Here is a 23,971-nt window from a genome sequence, read left to right on the forward strand (position 1 = left end):
ACTAGGATGTCAACACAGCATTTTTTAAATAAAAAAAAATTTGAGACAAACCAAATTATTTAATAAATTATTCTATATTTACACAATAAAATATAAAATGGACAAAAAACAAATGACAGCTCTGTGCATCTGCATAGATAAATTTTACAGCCATAACATTGAGTGACAAAAGCATGTCAAAGAAGAATTTGCAATCTGAAGATTGCAATCTATACCACAGATCATATACAGTGTTATAAGCCAATGTTACCTCAGCAAAAATAACAGAGTGAAAATTAAAAATTTAAAATAAAAAATAAATCCATAGAAATGTTAGACTGATTTCAGGAAAAAATATTTTATGTTAATTATTTTCTTATGTTAACTATATCGATTAAAATACAAGGGACCTGGAAGCAGCCCCATCACAGCAGAAACTCAAAATTTCAATGAAATTTTTCATAAAAACAGAGCAAACATTACTGAGATTTACATGGAATCACAAAAGACCCCCATATAGCCAAATTAATCTTGACAAAATAGAACAGGAATGGAGGTATCACACTCTCAGACTTCAAAGTATACTATAATTCTGCAATAATTTGTAGTAATTAAATCTGTAGTAATCAGTTCTACAGTAATCAAAACCATAAGATATTGGAATACAAGTACACATAGAGACCAACAGAGTAGAATTGAAAATCCAGAAATAAACCCACACTCATATGTACAATTAGTTCACAACAAAGGAACCAAGAGTATACAATGGGGAAAGGGAAGCTGTTTCAACAAATGGTGTTTGGAAAACTGGACATCTGCAAGCAAAAGAATGAAACTAGACCACTATCTTACACAATACACAAAAATTAATTCAAAATGATTATAGACTTGGATGTAAGGCAAGGAACCATAAAATACATAGAAGAAAACATAGGCAAAATACTCCATGCAGTTGGTTTTATGATATCTTTTTGTAATTGTCTTCAATAGCAAGGGAAACAATAGAATATGAGCAAAATGTGATTTCCTCAAATTAAAAAATTTCTGTACAGTGAAAACACTATCATTATAACAAAAGACACCCTGCTAAATGGAAGACAATAGCTGAACACCAGCCATCTGACAAGGAACTAATATCGAAGACCTACAAAGAACTGGCACAACAAACAATCCAGTCAAAACATGTTGGTGAGTGTATAGAATGTACAGATGGTGGAGATGTAGGCCAGTACAGTAACTATGGAAAAAAGTATGGATGGAGATTTCCCAAAATATTAAAAAATACATCTATCATATGACCCAGCAATTCTACTCCTAGGTATCTACCCAAAGAAAGGAAAAACACTTTTGAGGAATATATACACTCTGATGTTCATTAGAGCACTACTTACAATAGCCAAGTTATGGAAAAACGTTCAGTGCCCAAGGACAAATGAGTGAATTAAAGGACATACATATAAGTGATGGTATACTACTCACTTATTTTAAAATAAAGATCAACTCCTGCTATTTGAAACAACATGGGCAGAGCTGGAGGAGATTATATTAAGTGTAATAAGTTTGCAGGGGAAATACCAGTGTGGAATGATTTCACTTGCATGTGAATTATAGAGAAATAAATACCAAAGCATTTCACTTCTATGTGGAATATAGAAATACAAAACAAAACTAAACCAAAACAAACCCTTGAATTATGACTGCTTAATTGACACTACTAGATAAGGAAAGGGTGGAGGTAGGAACAAAGGGGGAGGGTCAATGGTCTAAGGGTAAAGGACAATGAGTGCTTTTGGTGGTGGGTGTGGCATGGTGACACACATCTGAGGAGGTGTGAACCTATTCCCCTAAATCATATACTGTGTTTTAAATGAACTACATCAATAGAAAAAAAAATTAATAAAGTTAAAATAAGATGTGTTATCAATGAAATAATATATTCATAAAAGTATTTTATTTATTAACAATATAAAAGATTTGGGAAAATTTGATGCCACTGTTTTTATTTATTTATTTTTATTTTTTTTAATTGTTTTTTAAAGTTTTTTTTTTTTAATAGAGGCATGTTTTATTTATTTATTTGTTTGTTTGTTTGTTTTGTTTATGCATGCACTGGGTACAGTCAGAAGCGCGGGAGGGTGAGAGAATTCGCCAGAGCCAGAGCGGGGAGCAGAGCAGGCAGAAGGACCGAAGTACACTGCTGAGGGGAGCAGCGGGCGGCAAGAGAGGTCTGCGCGCCATGTGGGACCCTCCCCTGGTGGCTGGGGATCAAACCGGTGCTGCAGAGTCCACGGGCAGCTTCGCAACCAAGCGCTCACCCGCTGCGCCACCGGGGAGGCCCGATGCCACTGTTTTTAATACCTAAAATATGCAACATCTTCTGCTTAGTTTGCAAGAAAATATAATTGACATAAGAGAAGACGGCAATTTACTTGCCAATTTTCTGTAAAATAACATTTAATATTACTTTAAAAAATATTGTTTTTCCATCTTGACTGAAATTCAGTTTAATAGTATGCTTTATAGTACATGAAATTTAATGTAAGTGTGCCTATCCTATTTGTAAACAATTATAGTTGTCTTATAAATATACATATATTTGGGCATGCATGATGAATTGCACTGGTTACAGTGTAATTAGATGGTGGTAGGAGAATACGAATACTCCAAAAGTAACCACAATAGTACACTATCAAGACAGTGTGGTATTGGCATATACAGAGACATAAATTAATGAAATAGTATTGAGAATACAGAAACAAACCCCCAATTTTGCAGTTAACTGATTTTCATCAAGGGTGCCAGGAAAATTCAGTGCGGAGAGAATGATCTTTTTAACAAATGTGCTGGGACAACTACATGCAAGAGAATAAAGTTGGATTCCTACCTCATGCCGCATATAAAGATTACATCAAAATTGATTAAGTAGTTAATTATCAGAGTTAAAACTACAAAATGTTAGAAGAAACAGGTGTAAATCTTCATGACCTGTAATTAGGCAGTGGTTTCTTTAGATATAACACTCAAAGCCAAAGCAATAAAATAAATACAGATGGACTATATATGCAACATTAACATGAAATGTAAGAGTACTATCAAGGAAGTGATAAGACAACACCCAGAATGAGAGCAAGATTTTGCAAATCATGTTTGGCAAAAGACCAGTATCTAAACACATACAGACTTGCCTCTAAAATACATAAAGAACTGGGAAAGGATCTTTACAAACTATTCTCCAAAAAAGATATATAAATGGCCATTAAGAACATGAAAAGTTGCTCCACACCATTAGTTACAGGAAAATACACATCAAAACCACAATGAAATGCCACTTCCTACCCACTAGGAGGCTATAATCCAAAAATAGTAACAAGTATTGGAGAGAATGTAGAGAAATTGGAATCCTCATTCTCTGCTGGAGGGAATGTAACATCATATAGTTAGTTACTTTAAAACAGTCTGGCAGTTCTTCAATTAAATATAGATAAATTTATCAGATAAGCTAGCAATTCCAGGTGTATACAGAGAACTGAAAACATGTAGCTCAAAAGCTTGTAAATGATTATTATTAACAATGTTATTCAAAACAGCAACAAATGGAAACAATCTAAATGCTATTAACTCATGAATGGAGAAACTTACCTCAAAGTTTTTAAAAGGTGGTTAGAGATATATTTTAGGTTAGAAATATATTAAAAGTTGTCAAGATCTCTGAAAGTTGGAAAGACTGCAGAATTCCAAAAGGACTCATGGAAGTACATAATTTTTTAGTTGAAGGATAACTAATAAGAAGATATAGAACATTTATAGTTATTTTAAATAGAGCTAAGTATAATTCACCAGGAAAAAAATATTGATGGGAACTCTGGGTTCTGATTTAAGACTCTCCAATAACTAAATTGTAATTTGGCCATTCAGTGAAGCTCCTTGATTCTCAGTTGCCTATTTGTAATTAATTACAAATTACAAATTCAATAATAATATATGTTAAAAAAAAAACAGAGACAATAAATGCTGGCAAGGATGTGGTTACAAAAAAAAGTCTTACACTGCTTGTGGGAATATAAACTGGTCCAGCCACTATGGAAAGATGTGTGGAGTGTCCTCAAAACACTAAACACGGACTTACCATATGACCCAGTGGTTTCACGCCTAGAATTCTACCCAAAGGACACAAAAACACTAATTCAAAAGGAAACCTGCACTCCTGTGTTTATTGCAGCATTATTTACAATAGCCAAGATATGAAAATAAACTAAATGCCCCAAAACATCAAAGGATCAGGAAGAAAGGCCACCCCTGGTGGCGCAGTGGTTGAGTGCTGGGCTGCAAAGCTGCCCACAGCCTCTGCAGCACCGGTTTGATCCCCGGCTGCCGGCAAGGGTCCCACATGGTGCGCAGACTTCTCCTGCCATGCCCGCTGCTCCCCTCAGCAGTTTATTTCATCAGTCTGCCTGTTCTGTTCCCCACTCTGGCTCTGGTGAATTCTCTCACCCTCCCGCACTCCTGACTGTACCCAGTGTGTGTATAAATAAATAAATCAATAAATAAATCAATAAATCTTAAAAAAAAAGGATCAGGGAGAAGTGGTATATATACATAATGACATACATAATGAAATACTACTCAGCTATCAAAAATGATAAACTCATGCCATTTGTAGCAACATGTATGGAGCTGGAAGGGATTATGCTAAGCAAAATAAGTCAGAAGGAAAAAGACAAATATTTGATGGCTTCACTTATATGTGGAATATGGAGAAACTAAACAAAAGACCAGGAAAAAGACAAGACAAGCAAGCTGACCAAAGATCTGAGACATACAACAAGTGAGGCAGAGGGAGAGGGTCAAAACAGGGGAGGGAAAAACACAAGGGGGACCTCCCTGGTGGCGCAGGCAGTTGAGCACAGCGCTGTGAAGCTGTCCACAGCTTCTGCAATACCGGTTCGCTCCCCGCCAGCCTAGGAGCAACCCACATGGCGAGCAGACCTCTCCTGTCTCACCCGCTGCTCCCCTCAGCAGTGTATTTCTTCAGTTTGCCTGTTCTGTTCCCCGCTCTGTCTCTGGTGAATCCTCTCACCCTCCTGTGCTCTGGCCTGTACCCTGGTTCTTGTATAAATACAAAAAAATCTTAAAAAAAAAAAAAACACATGGGCCTCCCCCGGGTGACGCAGCACTTGAGCACTGGGGCTGTGAGGCTGCCCACAGCCTCTGCAGCACCAGTTGTTTCTCCGGCCGCAGGCGAGGGTCCCACAAAAACAAACAAACAAACAACAAACAAACAAAAAAACCCCAAAAAACAAAAACACACACACACAAAAAAAAACACAAGGGGCTGTAGTGATGGATCACAGGTGCTGTGGTAGTGGGAGAACTACATAGGATACATTTAAGTGGAGAAATAAAATGTTGTCCACAAATAAACAACTATGTAGGAGGACAAATACAAAAACATTTAAAAAACAAAGATATAAATATGAAAATATTGTTTGACATAGGTTGAACCAATTGATGTAAAAACTATATCCAGACAAACAATAAAAAACACAGATTTTTAACTACTAATGGCATTGGTGAGATGTAAGAGAATGTAAGTTCCATCCTCTGAGACTAAAATGTATATCATAATTAGAGACTGAGCTAAAATGGGCCATATTAGAGGAAATAATACTACGTCTCTTTCACTTTACCTTGGATGTGTTTATTTATGATATCATGATCAGTTTTCTCATAGTATGAAGACAAATATGATGAGTGTATCTGTTTTATTACATAGTGGGAGATTAAGGAAGAGTCACAATGAGTTATTTTGAACTGTTACAACAGCAATAATAATGATCACTTATAAAAAGACCTTCTCTGGTAGCTGTCTATATAAATTTCCCCTAACCCTAATATGCCTGAGAATCGACAGTATTTTCAAGGTTTTGAGGAGGAAATTGGAGTTCAGAGATTTAAGGATATTACCATGTGCAAATAGGTTAGAATGAAATTAATATGAACTGGCAGAGTTGGAACAGCTTTATGAAAGACCTGAAAGTTGAGAACAATGGAAGTTAGCCAAAAAGATGGTGTTGTGAAGTAGCCAGGTGGAAAGGCAGGTAACAAAGGAGAACCGACAGTGAGGAAGAGTCCAGGATGTGAGAAGTGTGGCACATAGGACCAACATTGAGGTGACATCTTTACAACATGAGTTGCCATGGAAGATAAGTTACCAGTTCTAGAATATAAGCCGGAATACCAAAGGCCTTGAAAGTCAAGATTTGAATACAGTCATTGAAGGCTCTCGTGGGGAGAATAACATGGTGCAAATGTATTTGAAAGATTAGTCAGTGAGGGAGGGAGGGTCATTAGAATGGGAACAAACTGGATCACAAAGAAGGGTTAGAAATTATTACAGCGGGGCCTCCCCGGTGGCGCAGCGGTTGAGTGCTGGGCAGCAAAGCTGCCCGCAGCCTCTGCAGTGCTGGTTCGATCCCCGGGCACTGGGCGAGGATCCCACATGGCGCGCAGACCTCTCCTGCCGCCCGCTGCTCCCCTCAGCAGTGTATTTCCTCTGTCTACCTGTTCTGCTCCCGGCTCTGGCTCTGGTGAATTCTCTCACCCTCCCATACTTCTGACTGTACCCAGTGCTTGCATAAATAAATAAATAAATAAATAAATAAATAAATAAATAAATAAATAAATCTTTAAAAAAAATATTACAGCAATTTCAACACAAAGTAATACAGATTGAATATAATTTGTAGAAGTTGAGAGAAAAGAACAATCTAATATTTTGGAAGGGGAAACAATAGGTGTTAGAATCAAATTAAATATGGAAAAGTAGAGGAGGAAGTGTCCAGCGATAATGCTGACCTGCTTCTTTTTATTCCTGGAAAATGAGGAAGAGGTGGAAGAAACAGAAATGACTTCCTGTTTGAGTAACTTGTGTCAAGCTAAGACTCCTAAAAAAATAACTACACCAAAACAACTATTTGAAAACAACAAACACAAGTAGAACTTGAGGGGCTGTAAAAAGAAAAAAAGACAGTTGTGAGATAATCTTATTTCTCTGGCTTTTCCATGCTTTTCTTCTATGGCAATATGCACAATAGTGCATAGGTAATAAGCACTCAAAAGTTTTGTTAGCTCTTTAAATAAAGCAATGAAGTGTTATTATTAACTTTTAATTCAGGTTATAGTCAAATACCACATGAAGTATCTTTTTTTCTTTTACAGAAATAAGTAAATGTATTCATTTAAAAAACTTCTCAAGATCTTTCTTGCTTATCCTGATGCTTGGCTATACTTTATGAGCTATATGAACATATTATTGTACATGAGAGTCTCCTGTATAATCAGAGCAAACAAACATTTTTAACTGACCTATAGGATTCAAGGTATAATTTTACTATTTTAAATAATTTTAGAAGTTTATTACAATTGTGTATTTGCTGCTTTTGATGAGTTACTGGTAGCATGTTTTATTCATTAAATCCTTGTTTATTAAGGTAATATCCAATTACAACATTTTTCCTATGGGAAAATATGATTTACTTCATGTCTGCTAACCTAATGAGGTAGTTTCTCAGCACTGTGCTAAAAAGCAAGGGCAGCCTCTATTTCATGCTGAATTTTTATCTGAACTGTGAAAAATGCTTCAGTATGCCATTAATGTATTTAAATAAGCATTTCATATAAAAATCTAATACCCCAAACCCTTCAGTCCAGTATAATAAAACTGGAACAAAGAACTATTTAGAGCAATGTATGATTATATATGGAAATGTAACTATATGACTCATCTTCCACATCTTCATTTCCTTTACCTCTTTTAATCAGTGCTTAAGTATTCTGAAACAAAAATATACATTTGTACTATTTAATACAGTAAGTAGTTCTTCCATTTTCATTATAAAGATTTCAATTTAAAGGAAAGAAAACCATCCTTTTAGAAAGAATATGTATTTCACATAAACATAATTTCAAAGTACTCACAATCTTCATCAGTCTGTACTATAAGTTCTTGACTTTCTTTCCGTCCTTCGGGATTCATGAGGATGAGTTTCACACTCACATTGGTATAAGGCGACAGGTTAGTGATTGTATGTTGAGGGTGTGAATTATCTGTATCCCAGCTGACTTCTTCTCGCACTTGTTCCTGACCTCCTACTTGGTAGCAGTAGTGGACAGTGAGATTGTAACTGTGGCAACGAGTTACATTATATCCAAATGGCTCCCAGCGAATAGTGATTTGCCGAGATTTGACTTCTACTACTTCCAGTTTCCTTGGGCCACGCATGGGATCTAGTTAGGAAAAAAAAAAAAAATGACATGAAAGAACTATAAAAACTCTCATGAAGCCCAAATGTCAGAAACTGTCCTGTTGTCCCCAATATCTTGTATCTTCATCCAGAATAATTAAATCCCTATATCTTACTGTGCTTAAAGACACACAGAATAAGGAATGAAATGCCAAGCTTCTTTTGCAGCAACACCTGGCCATGTGCCTAAGTGTCAGTGAGTGGCATAAAAGATGAGATGTGAGAACACTTTCTGGAAGTTGTCCTTAAAAAGAAGGAACTCACTGTATCTGTTCCTTCTTCCTTTCTATTAGCTGTATTGAAGATCTGTTTGAAGCTCATGTAGTCATGATGGACCATGATGTATTTAAAAATTAAGAATTCAAAGGAATGAGGAAGAAGCAGCCAAAGTAGCTGATAACCACTGAGCAACCATGGCAGCTCAGAACTGCCAACTTCTAAAATTTTCATTATAGAGAATTACGTTTTTATTTCTGTGTTTCAAATACATGAAGCCAATCTTTATGCTAGTTGATACATATATTGATGCATTTTTTTACCTTTTAAAGTTCATTTATAATTATGTAATTGGAAAATACAAAAGTTTGAGAATTCAGTTTAAATGAATAAAAAGATGAGTGAGCATAACTTCTGAGAACACTCTGGAATTTTGAGGTTTGATTTATACAGAATTCCACATGATCAATGCTAAAATTGTTTTTTTCTAACTCTGACAATATCTTAGTATTATTTTTTTAAAGATTTATTTTTATTTGTTTATACAAGCACTGGGTACAGTCAGAAACACGGGAGGGTGAGAGAATTCACCAGATTCAGAGTGGGAAGCAGAACAGGCAGGACACCGAAGACACTGCTGAGGAGAGCAGAGGGTGCGGCAGGAGAGATCTGTGCACCATGTGGGACCCTCGCAGGTGGCCTGGGATCGAAAAGGCGCTGCAGAAGCTGTGGGCAGCATTACAGCCCAGCGCTCAACCTCTGCACCACTAGGAAGCCCTCTTAGTATTATTCTTTTGCCCAAGTGGAAGCTACAGAGTTCAAGCTTAGAAATCTAAATAAAATGCAGGCAATGAAAAGATTTTGAATATTTTAAAAGAAAGATATATGCAGAAAATGCTTAAACTTTCTTATCAGACTCATTACATGCAATAAACTTTTTTTTTTAAAGATTTGTTTGTTTATTTATTTATTTATTTATTTGTTTGTTTGTTTGTTTGTTTGTTTGTTTGTTTATTTATACAAGCCCTGGGTACAGTCAGAAGCGCGGAAGGGTGAAAGAATTCACCAGAGCCAGAGCGGGGAGCAGAGCAGGCAGAAGGACCGAAGTACACTGCTGAGGGGAGCAGCGGGCAGCAGGAGAGGTCTGCGCGCCATGTGGGACCCTCCTCCCGTGGCCGGGGAGCAGCCAGGGATGGAACCTCTGCAGAGGCCGTGGGCAGCTTCACAACCCAGCGCTCAACCGCTGCGCCACCAGGGAGGCCCACATGCAATACACTTTTCTAACAAGTTTATCTTTCAGGTGGTTTAGTAGAACCTAGTCAAAATGTTCTGCTTTGGTATATAAACACATTTGATCCATACTTTTTATTTTTGTTTTCCTAAACTGTTGTCATTATTTATGAATATAAGAAGATTGGCCATTGGTAAAGGAAAACGAACTTGAAAACTTGAGAAATAATAGCACTTACTATGTATGAGTTGCCTAATATACATCTTCTGTTCCTCAAAATAATCCTGTTGATTAAGTAATAATTTTCCTAATACATGGCAGAAAAAATTGTGGCCAAAGTCAGTTCAACAATTTGACCAGGGTCAAGCTTTGACTGTGGCTCTTGGATTCATATTTGTCTGATCACTAAACACATGCTGCTTCTACTCTGCAGTCTCTACCAAAATAAAGTAATCAAATGAAAAAGAAATGAGAATGTTAAAAAATATCTAAAAAATCCCACCTAAAACATGACCGAAAAGTATAAAATAAGGGTCCCTTGTATATGATTTGGGGACAAAAACCTGGGAAGAATCCATCTTCCTTCTCCTCCCAACTCCATTACAGGTCACCTAAGAGGGTCCAGGCCGTGTTCTCCAGTTGAGCTGCCCCAGACATTTACTCTGAGCTAACTGGAAATTTGCCTGGGGTATTGAGGAAGCTCATTCCTGATTTCCTTGTGTTCATAAATTCCTTGCTTTCTTCACCATTTAGGACCCGGAGAGAACTTAAAAGCACCCCATTTCCTCTGTGACCGCAAACAAATGAAAATATTTTGATTTTATATGTGTGAGATGGAATTTATCTGCTAGGTATCTGCTCAAGCCATAAAAGGAGGTTAATAATGTTCATTCATGCTACACTATCCTATTATAACTCTAGGAACCAAGGAGGACTGCGATGAAAAGTTCCCCAGGGAATTCTTAGTGGCATTTTCATGGAATGTTCTTTATTACTAAATTATTTTTTCTAATATTTGAATTATTTGTGGTAGGGAAAATATCATAAATAAATTATCTAGAAATAACACTGAAGGTTTTTTCCAGGCTAGTGACTTTATAAAATTTAAAGAAAATGTCTAGTTTTACATAATGCTTCATTAATTTAATGCTTATAAAAACTTTAATAAGCTCCAGATCCTTTATATACAAACAGATTAATATGTGTCTCTTTGCCCTTTTCCTTACTAATCATAGGTCTCCAAAAGAACTGTTCTAAAGCATTTTCCCAAGGTTTTCATCAACTTTACTAAAAAATGACTAAATGCTTCAGATACCAGTTTAAACAAGTAATGTAGTTCTAACTTAATTTCAGTAGAAAAGTACTTTCCACTGCATGAATTAGACTGCATCATTTTAGCATTTCTTAGCCACAAAAATGTACACTTGCATTAAGCCCCAAGATTAAAAAACAAAGGGTTTTCTCTGTCCACTGGTCAAGTTTTCTTGCACGGCATGCTCCCTTCCTCTCTGGTGTTACCTCTTAGAATTCCATCATGGTAAAATGATGTCTCAAACTTGCCATAATTGACCAAGTAAGATAACTAAGCCTAGCACAAAACAATCATTTACATGACTGGGGTTTTGAAGTCTTTATTGTCATGAGCAGTAATTAACAAACTAGAGATAGAGGCTGTATAAAGTCTAAATCCTGGATGAAAACAGTCTTGTGCTCCCTGACTGCATCTTCAAGTTCTCTATTAACCAAAGTAAAGCTACTTTACAGAAGCCTGTTTTTACAAGAGTATTTCCATTGGGGCCTCCTATGGGCCTTTGCCTCTATTAGTACATCTATGTTAAGTCTCTGAATATACTGATATCACTATGACAGAGTTGAATCATATCCCAGGGATGGAATGAATGCAATGTTGACTCAGATTCCTAAATACAACAGCATGCCCCAGGTACTGTGACTTACTTTAGATGACCATCATTTTTTCTTGCCTGAGCCTGAAGGCAAGAGTTAAGTGTGTTGGCAGAACGGCTCCTAGAACACAGATACACCCAATAACATAAACTGAATGGCCTGTTCCACCACAGACCTGTGATAATATCCTCCTTTGACTATGGTATGATAGGCTAAGGGAATGACTAAGTGAATATGACACTCCTTTCAACTCAGCTAAGCAGAATGCCAGATTTCATCTTTCCTTTTCTTCTGCCATTCTGCAAATCTGAGTTCTGACCCAGCAATGGTTTAGAATGGTTACATCTTAAAGTAGCATTTTTAGTACTTTTGTCTTCAAATTTTCTGCTTGAACCATTTGTATTTGTATTAGTGTGCCAACTGAATGTGGCATTCCACAGGGACATTTGCTCTGAGTTAGACTGATGATTTCTGAAGACTTTGAAGGGCATCATTGTAGAGGTATATTGCACTGCAGGAAATAAATGGAAACTCATAACCAGAAATGTGCAATTTCAGTAGGCTAATTACAACTTACATGGTATTTATGAGAGTGGAATATAAACACTGCCAAAGAACACTTGGCATATTCTTATCACCATTCTATATGCACAAAGTAAATTTCTCAGAGATAGATAACAGGGTAATAAATTATGCTCACAGGACCACTACTTGAGGTATATTTGCTTCTGTTTCCTTGCCGTTCTAAGAAGCTACTGAGGATGCCAGTAGAGATATTAAGTTCATGTCTCTTTACCCTCTCCCTTTGCCTACTCTGGAATGAGTATCATGACAGGTCCCACTGGCATGAATCATGAGGACAGCCACGCCAATGTGGGTCCACTGACTCAAGATAAGAGACTAGATTGGCCTCCCACTGGAAAGCAGTGGCTGTCACGCCTGCAGCATAGTCAGAGAGTTCTTACTGATTTCCCCGCTGGCGCCAACAACATTTTTCATTCTGTTCTTTCTGCCAGTGTGAGCCAGGATTCAAGCAGAGAAGGCTGATAGCTGCAGTCCTGACCTGAGGGACCAGCAAGCCCAGCTCTAGCCTCCAGCACTTTAGCATCCTATTTAATCAGTGATCCTGGCTCCTTCTACATTCAGTCCTGTTTTTCTACGAATAGGGCAGAAACTGGCTGATAGGATCAATTTCCATTGCAGGTTCAATTCACAGCTCATTTCTCTGGAACTCTGCACTTTACCTTCTATTACTTCTACAGTGCTTTTCAGAAACTCAATTTCAGAACCTCTGAGAGATATTTGGGTGTAATTTTAGGATCCTGTCATTGATAATCAAAAACACAGATTACAACCAATGCTCCCGCTAACAGGTTTCTCTTTTCTAACTCTTTATGAACTATCCAGAGGTCTATTACAATAAAAGGAATAACCAGAATGGCATGGTGGGTGCCCTTCAGCACCTTCAGTTATTGAATTTCTGTCTCACCAGTCACACAAAAGAAGGTGACACAATAATAAAGATATTTATTTATATTATTATTCAGTTGAATTCAAGCAAAGACCTGATTAAAGAATAGTATAGTGTTCGATGCTATTCATTCCATAATCCTAAGCCACAGGGATCCAGGGACATGGCACTAATTTCAAGTGACACAGCTATAGTATTTCAATTTGTTAATGTCTTCCATGGTTTAAAAAGCACCCTTTGTCAGCAAAGTTGAAAATTCTGAAATACATCAATGCTTAATTTCTACTACCCTGCAGGCATCTACATACCTGTGATGTAGCTGAATAAATCAAGGCTTGTCATAAGAATTAGATAACTTTGAATAAAAAGTTTTAAACTTTCGGATAAGAATAATCTGGAGCACATTTTAGATATCAAGTTTCCTAGACATTTCCCAGAGATTCTGATTTGGTGGTCTTATAAAGAAACTGCAGAATTTGTATCTTTAAGATGAAGCCTGGCTCATTCTCACCACCATGGAAATTGGAAGTATGGTTCTCATGCTAGTAGCAGTGGTGCTACCTGGAAGCTCCTTAGAATGCAGATACTCAGGCCTCACATCTGACCACTTGAATATGCATTTGCCCATGAAAGCTTGAGAAACTTTGACTTAAGGAGTGTGTTTCAGAGTATAGGCTGAGTTCCTAGGTCTTATACTATCATTTGCTTTAAAGAATGAATAGAAAAGAAACATCACAATGCATTTAGGTTGAAATACTCTATTGTGTAATTTCTGTTTTAGGATACACAAAATATAGAAGAGCATATAACTGTGTCACAATGTATATTATATCTTATAGTGCAGCAATAGAGTTTGAAAATCATGTCCTAGAGAAGTTCTTCCTCATGAGCACAGGAGAAAGGTACATAAGACCATAGAAAGATATGTTCTTAGCAACATTGTTGACAAAAGAATAAGAAAGAAAAACATGGAAACTGCCTAAGTATCTACTAATCAGGAAAATCACAGATAATTACAATGAAAAATTAAACTATACTGAAAATGAATAAAGCAATATTTTAATTTTTTAAATTTTATATATTTTTACATCAGTTTTCATTTTTGCCCAATGTATGCATTTTCATCTTGCTTATAGTCACCATACAATTCCCACCACCCTTGTTTTGATCCTACTTCCTTCTCCCCACCACCTCCCCATATTGTGTCTCTGGTTTATAGATGCTTGTTGATTTTGATTTTTGCTGTATTATACTTAGTCTTTTTCCTGGTCCCTTATTTAGGTTTTCTAAATTCCTATTATGAGTGAGACCATCGGTATTTTTCTTTTTCTTTCTGACTTATTTCACTGAGCATGATCCCTTCTAGCTCCATTCATGTTGCTGCAAATTGAATGAGTTTATCTTTTATGATTGCTCAGTAATATTCCATTGTGTATATATACACCACATCTTCTTGATTCAGTAATCTATTATGGGGCATTTGGGTTGTTTCCATAGCTTAGCTATTGTAAATAGTGCTCAGGAAGGTGAGAGGATTCACCAGAGACAGAGCAGGGAGCAGAACAGGCAGACTGACAAAATATACTGCGGAGGGGAGCAGAGGGCGCAACAGGAGAGGTCTGCCGCACCATGTGAGAACCTTGCTGGCCCGCTGGGATTGAACTGGTGCTGCAGAGGCTGTGGGCAGTTTCACAGCACGGCCCTCAACTGCCTGCACCACTAGGGGAGGCCCTCTCTTGCATTATTGAACTCTCATAGCAAGGCCCAAAGTAGAACTCAGGACTATCACATCAGGCAGAGTAGAGCACCAAGGAGTAGAGAATAGTTATCCTATATGGTACTGGGCCTCCCTGGTGGCCTAGGGGTTAAATTTCAGTGCTACCCCTCTGATGGCCCACTGCAACAGCCTGAGTTTGATCCATGGCCAGGGAGTTAATCCACATGCCACAGCAGACCTCTCCTGTTTCGCCTGCTGCCCCCCTTAGCAGTGTATTTCAGTAGATCCGCCTGTTCTGATCCCCACTCTATCTCTGGTGAATTCTCTCACCCCCAGCATCTCTGGCCTACACCCTATGTCTTCTATGCAAAAATAAATAAATAAAATATGTTTTTAAAAAAGCCTACATGGTGGGCCTCCCCTGGTGGTGCAGTGGTTGAGTGCTGGGCTGAGAAGTTGCCCGCAGCCTTTGCAGCACCGGTTCAATCCCCGGCCCCTGGCAAGGGTCCTACATGGCATGCAGACCTCTCCTGTGGTGCCCGCTGCTCCCCTCAGCAGTGGACTTCTTCATTAGTCTGCCTGTTCTGCTCCCTGTTCTTGCTCTGGTGAATTCTCTCACCCTCCCGCACTTCTGACTGTACCCAGTGCTTATATAAATAAATAAATAAATCTTTAAAAAAAAAAAAAAAGCCTACATGGTACCTTTATGCAAATTGGAAAGAGGACCCCTTCCTCAAGGCACTTACCATCTCTCAGAAATTGACATAATGAATATGTAAATACATGAGGCTTATGCTATGTACGGGCACCATGAGCTCATGCAATGTACTACTTGAACAACTGTATGCCCTGACCCTATTTGAATTAGTGTGTCTATTTGAATTAGTGTTATGTGTATATGTTTGTGTGTCATTCAAAGTGTGCATATTACATAATCAAAATATGCTTTCTATTTGATATACTGTACACACTTAAAGCTCTTAGAGGATGCATGTTTTTTTTTTAAATAATAAATTTTATTTTTATATTCCCCATACAATTGCAACCCCCCCTTTCTGATCCCAATCCCTCCCCTCCAGCCCCGATGCATGTTTAATAAACAATTTTAAAACCAAGTCTGCAGAAGTGAACAAGCTGAGGTATGCGTGTTGACAGAGGTTGTGGATTTTCTTCAGGAAACTAACACCATTTACTCTTTCACCAGATTTCAATATACATATATAAGTGTAAAGTACTTAAATATCACTGTCACAATGGTAAAAATTCTTGTTTCTCTTCCTTACTCTTACCATTGCTAGAATGCCTTTTATATGTGACAGTTGCATCTGAATCAATTGAAAAGCTACTATGTTCTAATATATTTCCATTAGAAAGTCACAATTATCGAACAGATCACATAGCCATTCTTACTTCCAGCATCAGTCAGGTGAAACTATCTGCTGTACCCCAAATACAGTTTTCCCCAAATACTGTTCTCACTGACTCATACCTCAAAGCTAAAATGTAGCCTTTGCTTCCTTTCGATCTTGACTCAAAATCTCTCTTTTATGAATATTTTTTCTTGTTAAAATAAAAACTCAGAGGTTTTCATAACCCAATATTTGTAAGTTGATGTGTCTCTACATGTTTTATTATATTTTATAACAATCAAGTTTCTTAAAAACCGATCCCATGTCTAATATGAATGTTTTATCCTAGAAGATACCTCTATTTACCAATCAACACACTTGATAAAAGGATATTAACACAGATTAAAAAGTCACCAGCATCTATCTCAATTCCTTATTTTCATACGTCAACTCGGGTAACATCTACTTTTGTCCTGTATTTACCAATTTTCTTCAAAAAGTCCTTTTCAGAGGTTCCTCACAAGATATGTCAGAGGAGATTCCCTGCTTTGCTACTAAGAGGATAATCTGAAAATGATTCAAAAGGGCAGTAAATCCAGAGGGCCCCATGACTTGTGGAAAACTGAAACAATTCTTCCACACTACATACCAGCACATACCACACCAGAAAGGACACTGAAGAGATAGAACTCAATTCAACAGAAGGTGGATAGAGAGAGAGGTGCGTGGAGGTTGTGGTCAGGGGCAGGAGGCTGGGGTGCAAATCTCAAAGCTGCTGGCATTTGGCTGGTGACCTGAGGAGGGGAGAGCTAAATGGTGTGGAAGACACCCTTGATGAGGAGACATATATGTAGAGGAGTTTGAGTGTTCTCAATAGACAGGGTAACCCAGTAAAAATAACAAGTATAGTATGCTGGACTTTGCTCACCCTACCCTCAAATCTTGGGGCTGGTACTGATCTACGTAAGTGCACTGACAGTGTACAAACTGCAGAGACTTGGGTCTGAAACACCAGAGAGGAGAGCTATCAGAAGAGCCACAAACACAAGTCATCTTCCCCATCAACTCTTAACAATGCCAAGCCCTTCCCCAGCCCCTGACTCAGAGACTACAGATCTGGTCTCCCCATTTTATGACTTATGGAAACCTGAAAAGGTCACACATCTAAAATTGGATAAATTGGGGGAAAACTAAAAGAAAATCACAGTTGCACCTTCTGGAAAAGTAGAAGTTCTACAAAACTCTGAGTCACTGCTAAGGAATTATTTTTAAGAAATCATGAACTCTAAAACAGTAAAATGGGCAGACAGAAAAATACGACACATGACATTTTTAGTCCTGAAGGGAATTTTTCTACCACAAAGAGAGAAAAGCTTTCCAGAATCCAACTGCAAATACTGGAAGATAGAGATTTCAAAACTACTATTAAAAAGAAATCAAAGAAATGAAAGAAGACAAGAAAAGCTGATCAAAGACATACAAGAAACCTCAGAAAAGCAAATGAATGTCCTAAGAAATAAAGCCAATGGACAGAAGATAGAAATTTAAGATTTTAAAAAGAAAATGGAAATAGAGGAGATAAAATCTGCAGAAAGCAGGGTAAGCAGAAGAGACCAAGTGGAAAACTGATTCAGTGACCATGAGATTTATAATACACAAAGAATCCAGATGGAGGACAAAAGAGATATACAAAGAAAAATAACAAAGAGGACCTCTCCGGTGGCACAGCGGTTAAGCACAATACTGTGAAGTTGTCCAAAGCCTCTGCAGCACCGGTTTGATTCCCGGCAGGCCAGAGAGATTCCCACATATCGGGGCAGACCTCTCCTGCCTCGTCCGCTTCTCCCCTCAGCAGTGTATTTTGGTCCTTTTGCCTGTTCTGCTCCCTGATCTGTCTCTGGTGAATTCTCTCACCCTCCCACACCTCTGGCCGGTACTCCAGTGCTTGTATAAATAAATAAAATCTTAAAAAAATAAAAGAATGAAGAAACAGAATTATCTGAGTCCATTAGGAAAGGCAACATAAAAATGAGTATTCCAGAAGGGGAAGAGAGACAGGAGAGAAAAAAAGAAACTGAATAAAAAAAGAGGAAAACAATAAAAAATGGGAATAAAAGTAAATATACAAGTCCATGAAGTAAAAGAAGACCTGATTATCTAAAGTAATGAGAACTTCACCAAGACATATCATTGTGAAACTTCCAAGAGTTCAAGACAAAGAAAGACTACTGAAGGCGGCTAAGGAAGAAAACCCATAAATGTACCCCTATCAGTTTACATCTGACTTCTCTAAGGAAACCCAACAAATCAGGAAAGAATTAAATTATATATTCAAAATACTTAAATATAAAAACTGTCAGTCATGAAAAATTATTTCTGCAAGACTATCCTTCAAATATAAGGGAGAAAGGAAGCCTTTTCCAGATAAACAGAAGATGAAGGAGTTTGCAAACTCCTAGACCAGACAGTCCTTATAAGAAATGCTGAAGTGAGTTCTCTTATTTTAATCAATGAGATGAACATTCACAAAAAACAGAACGAGGAAAAGAAGTAGAAAACTACAGACAAAATGGCAGTAGTGAATCGTCATATATCAATACTCACCCTAAATGTAAATGGACTGAATTCATAATCAATAGACAAAGAAGGCAAACTTTCTGCCTTCTCTAAGGAGATCTATCTAAGATCCAAAGACAAATATAGACTGAAAGTAAATGATTAGAAACAATTCTACAAGCAATTAGATCTCAAAATAGGCAGGGGAAGTCATTAAATGGACTTCTAGTTAAAAACTGTAACAAGAGGGTCTACCCTGGTGGCATAGGTGGTTGAGCACCATGCTGTGAAGCTGTCTGCTGCCTCTGCAGCACGGATTTGATCCTGGCCAGCCAGCGAGAATCCCACATGGCCAGGCAGACCTCTCCTACCTCACCCACTGCTCCCCTCAGCAGTGTATTTCGTCAGTCTGCCTGTTCTGTTCCCCACTCTGTCTCTGGTGAGTCCTCTCACCCTCCCAGACATCTGGCCTGTAGCCCGGTTCTTGTATGCATTGATAAATAAATCTTTAAAAAAATGTAACAAGAGACAAGGAACAATATATAACAATCATCAATATATATGCACCAAATGAAGGGGCATCAAAATATCTAAGGTGACTATAATCAAATCCAAAAACTTTGGCATCAGTGCAATAGTGGTAGGGGAATTCAACATCCTGATTTCACCAATGGACAGATCAACCAGACAGAAAATAAACAAAGAAAAAAATAGTCTTAAATGAAGAATTAGACCACATGGATTTAACAGGTTATTTTTAGGGCACTGCACCCTAAAAAAATCTCAGCAAACATTTTTCTCAAGTGTACCTTAGGCATTCTTCAGGACTGATCACATGTTGTTGGGTCATGAAAGAAGTGTCAATATATTCATGAAGACTAAAATCATTATCAAGTATCATCTATGATCACAATGGTATCGAAATAGAAATCAATCACAAAAGAAACAAGGAAAAATCTCTAATACGTGGAGACTGAACAGCATGCTAGTCAACTATTGGGTTTCCGAAGAAGTCAAAAATACCTGGCGATAAATGAGAATGATGATAAAACCTAACAGAACCCACAGGGCACAAGCAAAAGCGATCATAAGAGGGAAACTATGTAGCAATACAGGCCTAATTCAAGAGACAATAAAGAGCTCAAGTTATCTTACTTCTCACCTTAAGGAGCTACAAAAAGAACTGAGTCAAAATCCAGTAGAAGGAAGGAAATAAATTTTAGAGCAGAAATAAATTATATATAAAAACGACAGTCTAAAGTAGCAATAAAAGCAAAAATTATTTCTTTGAAAAAACAGAGAAATCTCTAGCTAGGCTTATAATGAGAAAAAGGGAGAACACTCAAATAAATAGAATCAAAAGTGAAAGAGGAGAAATTATAACTAACATCCCAGAAATATAGAGGATCATAAGTGACTACTATGAATATATGAATGCAATTAAGTTGAATAACCTAGAAGAAGGGGGCAAATTCTTAGAAATATGTAACTCTCTGAAATTGAAGCAGGAATAGAATAGAAGGAAATTCAAAGAGTAATAAAAAGCCTCTCAAAAATCAAAACACAGAACCAGATCGTTTCACTAGTTAGTTCTATCAAATTTTTTTTTTTTTGCATAGAAAAACTGGGTGTAGGTCAAAAGTTTAGTGGGTATAAGAAGATTCACCAGAGACAGAGTGAGGAGCAGAACAGGCAGATTTACTGGAACACATTGCTGAGGGTAGCAGCAGGTGAGACAGGAGAGGTCTGCTGCACCATGTGGGTTAGCTCCCTGGCCAGGGATTGCACTCAGGCCAGAGTGTTGACAGTGCTGCATAGTATTCAACTAGGTCACCAGGGAGGCCCAGAGTTCTACCAAACTTCAAAGAAATAACTACCCTCAAACTCTTGCAAAAAATTGAGAAAGATGGTATGTTTACAAACATTTTATAAGGCTAACGTTAACCTGACATCAAAATCAGAAAAATGACATCATAAAAATTAAAGCTAGTTTATAGTTGCTTGTTGATTTTTATTTTCACTTTATTATAATTAGTCTTTTTCCTGGTCCCTTATTTAGGTTTTCTAAATCCCTGCTATGAGTGAGACCATCTGGTATTTTTCTTTTTCTTTCTGGCTTATTTCGCTGAGCATGATCCCTTCCAGCTCCATCTGTGTTGCTGCAAATTGCATGAGTTTATCTTTTTTGATTGCAGAGTAATAGTCCATTGTGTATATGTACCACATCTTCTTGATTCAGTCATCTATTTTGGGGCATTTTGGGTTATTTCCATAGCTTAGTTATCGTAAATAGCGCTGCTATAAACATAGGGGTGCAGATGCCCTTTCGAATTAATGTTTCTGTGTCCTTTGGGTAAACACCTAAGAGTGGAACTGCAACAAGCAACTATAAACTAGAGACACAGAGGGAGGGAGGAATAGGATCAAAACAAGGGGGGTGGGAATTGTATGGGTACTATATCCAAGATGAAAATGTATACACTGTGCAAAAATGAAAAATGATGTAAAATATGAAAAAATAAATATAATAAAAAATAAACATTTTGAGAAAAAAAAAACTATAGATCCATATTCTTGATGAACATAGATGCCAAAGTCCTTAACAAAATCATAATATAACCGAAACAAATGTTTGTGAGAACATGGAAAAAAAAGAATCCTGGTACAGTGCTGGTGGGAATGCAGACTGGTCCAATCCATATTGAAAACAGTATGGAGATTTCTCAAAATATTAAAAATAGATCTACCATAGTTTCTAGCAATTCCACTCTAAGGTGTCTAGCCAAAGAATGCAAAAACACTAATCCGAAGGGACATATGAACTCCTATGTTCAACCGCAGCCCTATTTACAATAGTGCAGCTAGGGAAACAACCTAAGAGCTCATGGACAGATGGTTTGATAAAGAAGATGTGATAATATACACAGTCAAATACTATGCAGCAATCAAAAAAGATACTCATGCCATTCACAGCAATGTGGATGGAGCTGGAAGGAATTATGCTCAGTGAAATAAAACAGAAGGAAAAAGAAAAATATCAGATGGTTTCACTTATAGGAGGAATATAAGGTAACCAAATAAAACATCAGTGTAAAAATATAATAACAATACGAAACACAACAACAACAAAAAACCAGACAATTATAAATCAGAGACATCCTGTAGGAGCAGAGGAGGGAGAGGGATCACAGGGAGGGAGGGAGGAGCATAGGGGACTGAGGTGGTGGTGCACGGGTGGGTGCATTGGTGAAGGAAATTCTATGGGGACTATACCTGACAGCAGGGTGGGGGGAAGCAAACATTGTTAAAAAATGAACAATGATGTAAAAAAATTGGAAAAAAAAAACCAAACTTGTCGTTTGTGACAACATGGACAGAAATGGAGGGGATGATGCTAAGTGAAAAAATAAGTCAGCAAGAAAAGGACAAATACAGGATGGTTGCACTTATATGTGGAATATAGTGAAACAAAACTAAAGGACAAACCAACCAAACCAATGGCACTCTGTAGATTCTGACTGTAGAAATGAGGCTCCCAGAGGAGCCTGGGTGAAAGGCAAAGTGGGAAGGAGACCGGAGGAACTATGCTGGAGGACTGGCTGCCTGGTGGTGGGGATGATGTGGTAACATAATCCGAAATGGTGTGATCTCATATTTCTGAATCAAATACATTATTGTAAACCAATGTTACCATGATTAAAAAAGATTAAGGGAAAAAAATGTTTTCCAAGTTCTGCATCTCTTTTTACTTTACTGTTTTAAAAAATCCCACACAAGCACTATAAACACGGCTTCTAACCACTGGAATGGTCCATTTTTGCCTGAGTTCCTAGGTGACATTTCCAAAGTGCAAAGTTCACTGTTGTAGAAGGAGCATTGCTACTGTACAGTAAAATTAGAATCTCCAATTGCTTCAATGTACGGGCATGAACAGACTACAATTCATCCTATAGATGAACTTTACAAGAAACCTCTTGTATGAAATAAAAATGAGTCTGTAGTAAAAGACTTTCCTGGTATTTATTTCAGACTATATAAAATAGGAGGAGGCAAAATGATTTTCTCAGAGTTTTTCAGAAATTGGTTTGAAATGGGTTTTGACCTTCATAAGTCACATAATGCTGTGATGCCCACAAAAAGCCTTGGAAGTTTGGATCTGATATTTTACCCAGAGCAAAAGAATACCCAAACCAGTCACTCTTCATTAAAAAATAACATGATTAATGTTACAAAAAAAAACAATCAAATACAATTTTAGTTTTCTTGATAGGAAACATTCTCTCTGGTTAACACAAAGCAGGGAAATGTTAAACTTTTTTTTAACCTGTTCAGTATATACAACCTATTTTTTAAATCTATTTTGATATAAACAAATTTTTATGATTGCTTAGTTTTCTGTTTGAAGTAGTTTATGAGTTTGGGAAAATGGTTTTACAAACACCACATTCAACTATGCTAGGCTGATTAATATACTATAATTATTCTTCAGTGTTTTGTCAATAGCTTGCTTTAAAAAGTATTTTCCTGAATTTAAAATTGCATGGTTAATAAATTCATATAAAAAAATCTAGCTTTTCCATTGTCTACTTTTCTAGGGAAACTTGGAGAAAGGAAGAGGCAGAAGAAAATGCAGTTCTTAAAGGATAGCATGTTACCAGCACCCACTGAGGACTGTAATAGCAGGCCAGAAAGATGCCATTTCTTTTTTTCTTAAAATAGTTAAGAAGAAAGCAAAGATTCTAACTTGAAATTATTTGTGTTCTCCATAACTTTACTCCTTTGCTGAATTATTTTCAAATTTTGCTATTAAATTAGCATCATTTTGGCTTAAGTTTACCCAAGATGCATTTTGTTTGGGGCTAAGTCCATCCTTCCACCTTTCTCACTTTGCAGTGTTACTTTTCTTACTGTTTCAAATATTAAGCCTCAAATATTTAGGTAATAAGAAAAAAGCTCAACTTTCTATTTTAAAAAAAATGGGAAGCCAACATGTTTTTTTTCTCCATTGTTTTCCTGGAAGCCAGAGAAATCAATCTATTATTTATTGAAGATGTACTGATTCACAGTGATTTATTCCAACATTCTTCGGAGACTTGTCGTCTATTCCATATCCCTTCAAGAGCAGACTATTACATTTATTTATGAATGGCTACCTCAAACTTCTCCTTCAAGTGAACTTTATCTCCTGATTTTATAGCACTCAAATGGAAAACTTCTAGATATTCTCATCTCCACAGTTCACAG

General features: G+C 37.2%; 1 protein-coding gene across 5 annotated transcripts in view; it reads right to left on the bottom strand.

The window, feature by feature from the left end:
- Positions 1-23,971, bottom strand: part of PTPRM (protein tyrosine phosphatase receptor type M) — a gene marked incomplete at its 3' end in the record, with an annotated part of 796,072 nt that overhangs the window by 313,690 nt on the left and 458,411 nt on the right. For all 5 annotated transcript variants that reach the window (XM_084252855.1, XM_084252854.1, XM_084252853.1 and 2 more), the window contains exon 8: positions 7,957-8,265. In XM_084252855.1, coding sequence (XP_084108981.1) covers positions 7,957-8,265 — 309 coding nt within the window. The remainder of the gene's footprint in view (positions 1-7,956; positions 8,266-23,971) is intronic.

Source organism: Talpa europaea (assembly GCF_964194135.1).
Source record: "Talpa europaea genome assembly, chromosome: 13".
Taxonomy (NCBI): Eukaryota; Metazoa; Chordata; class Mammalia; order Eulipotyphla; family Talpidae; genus Talpa; species Talpa europaea.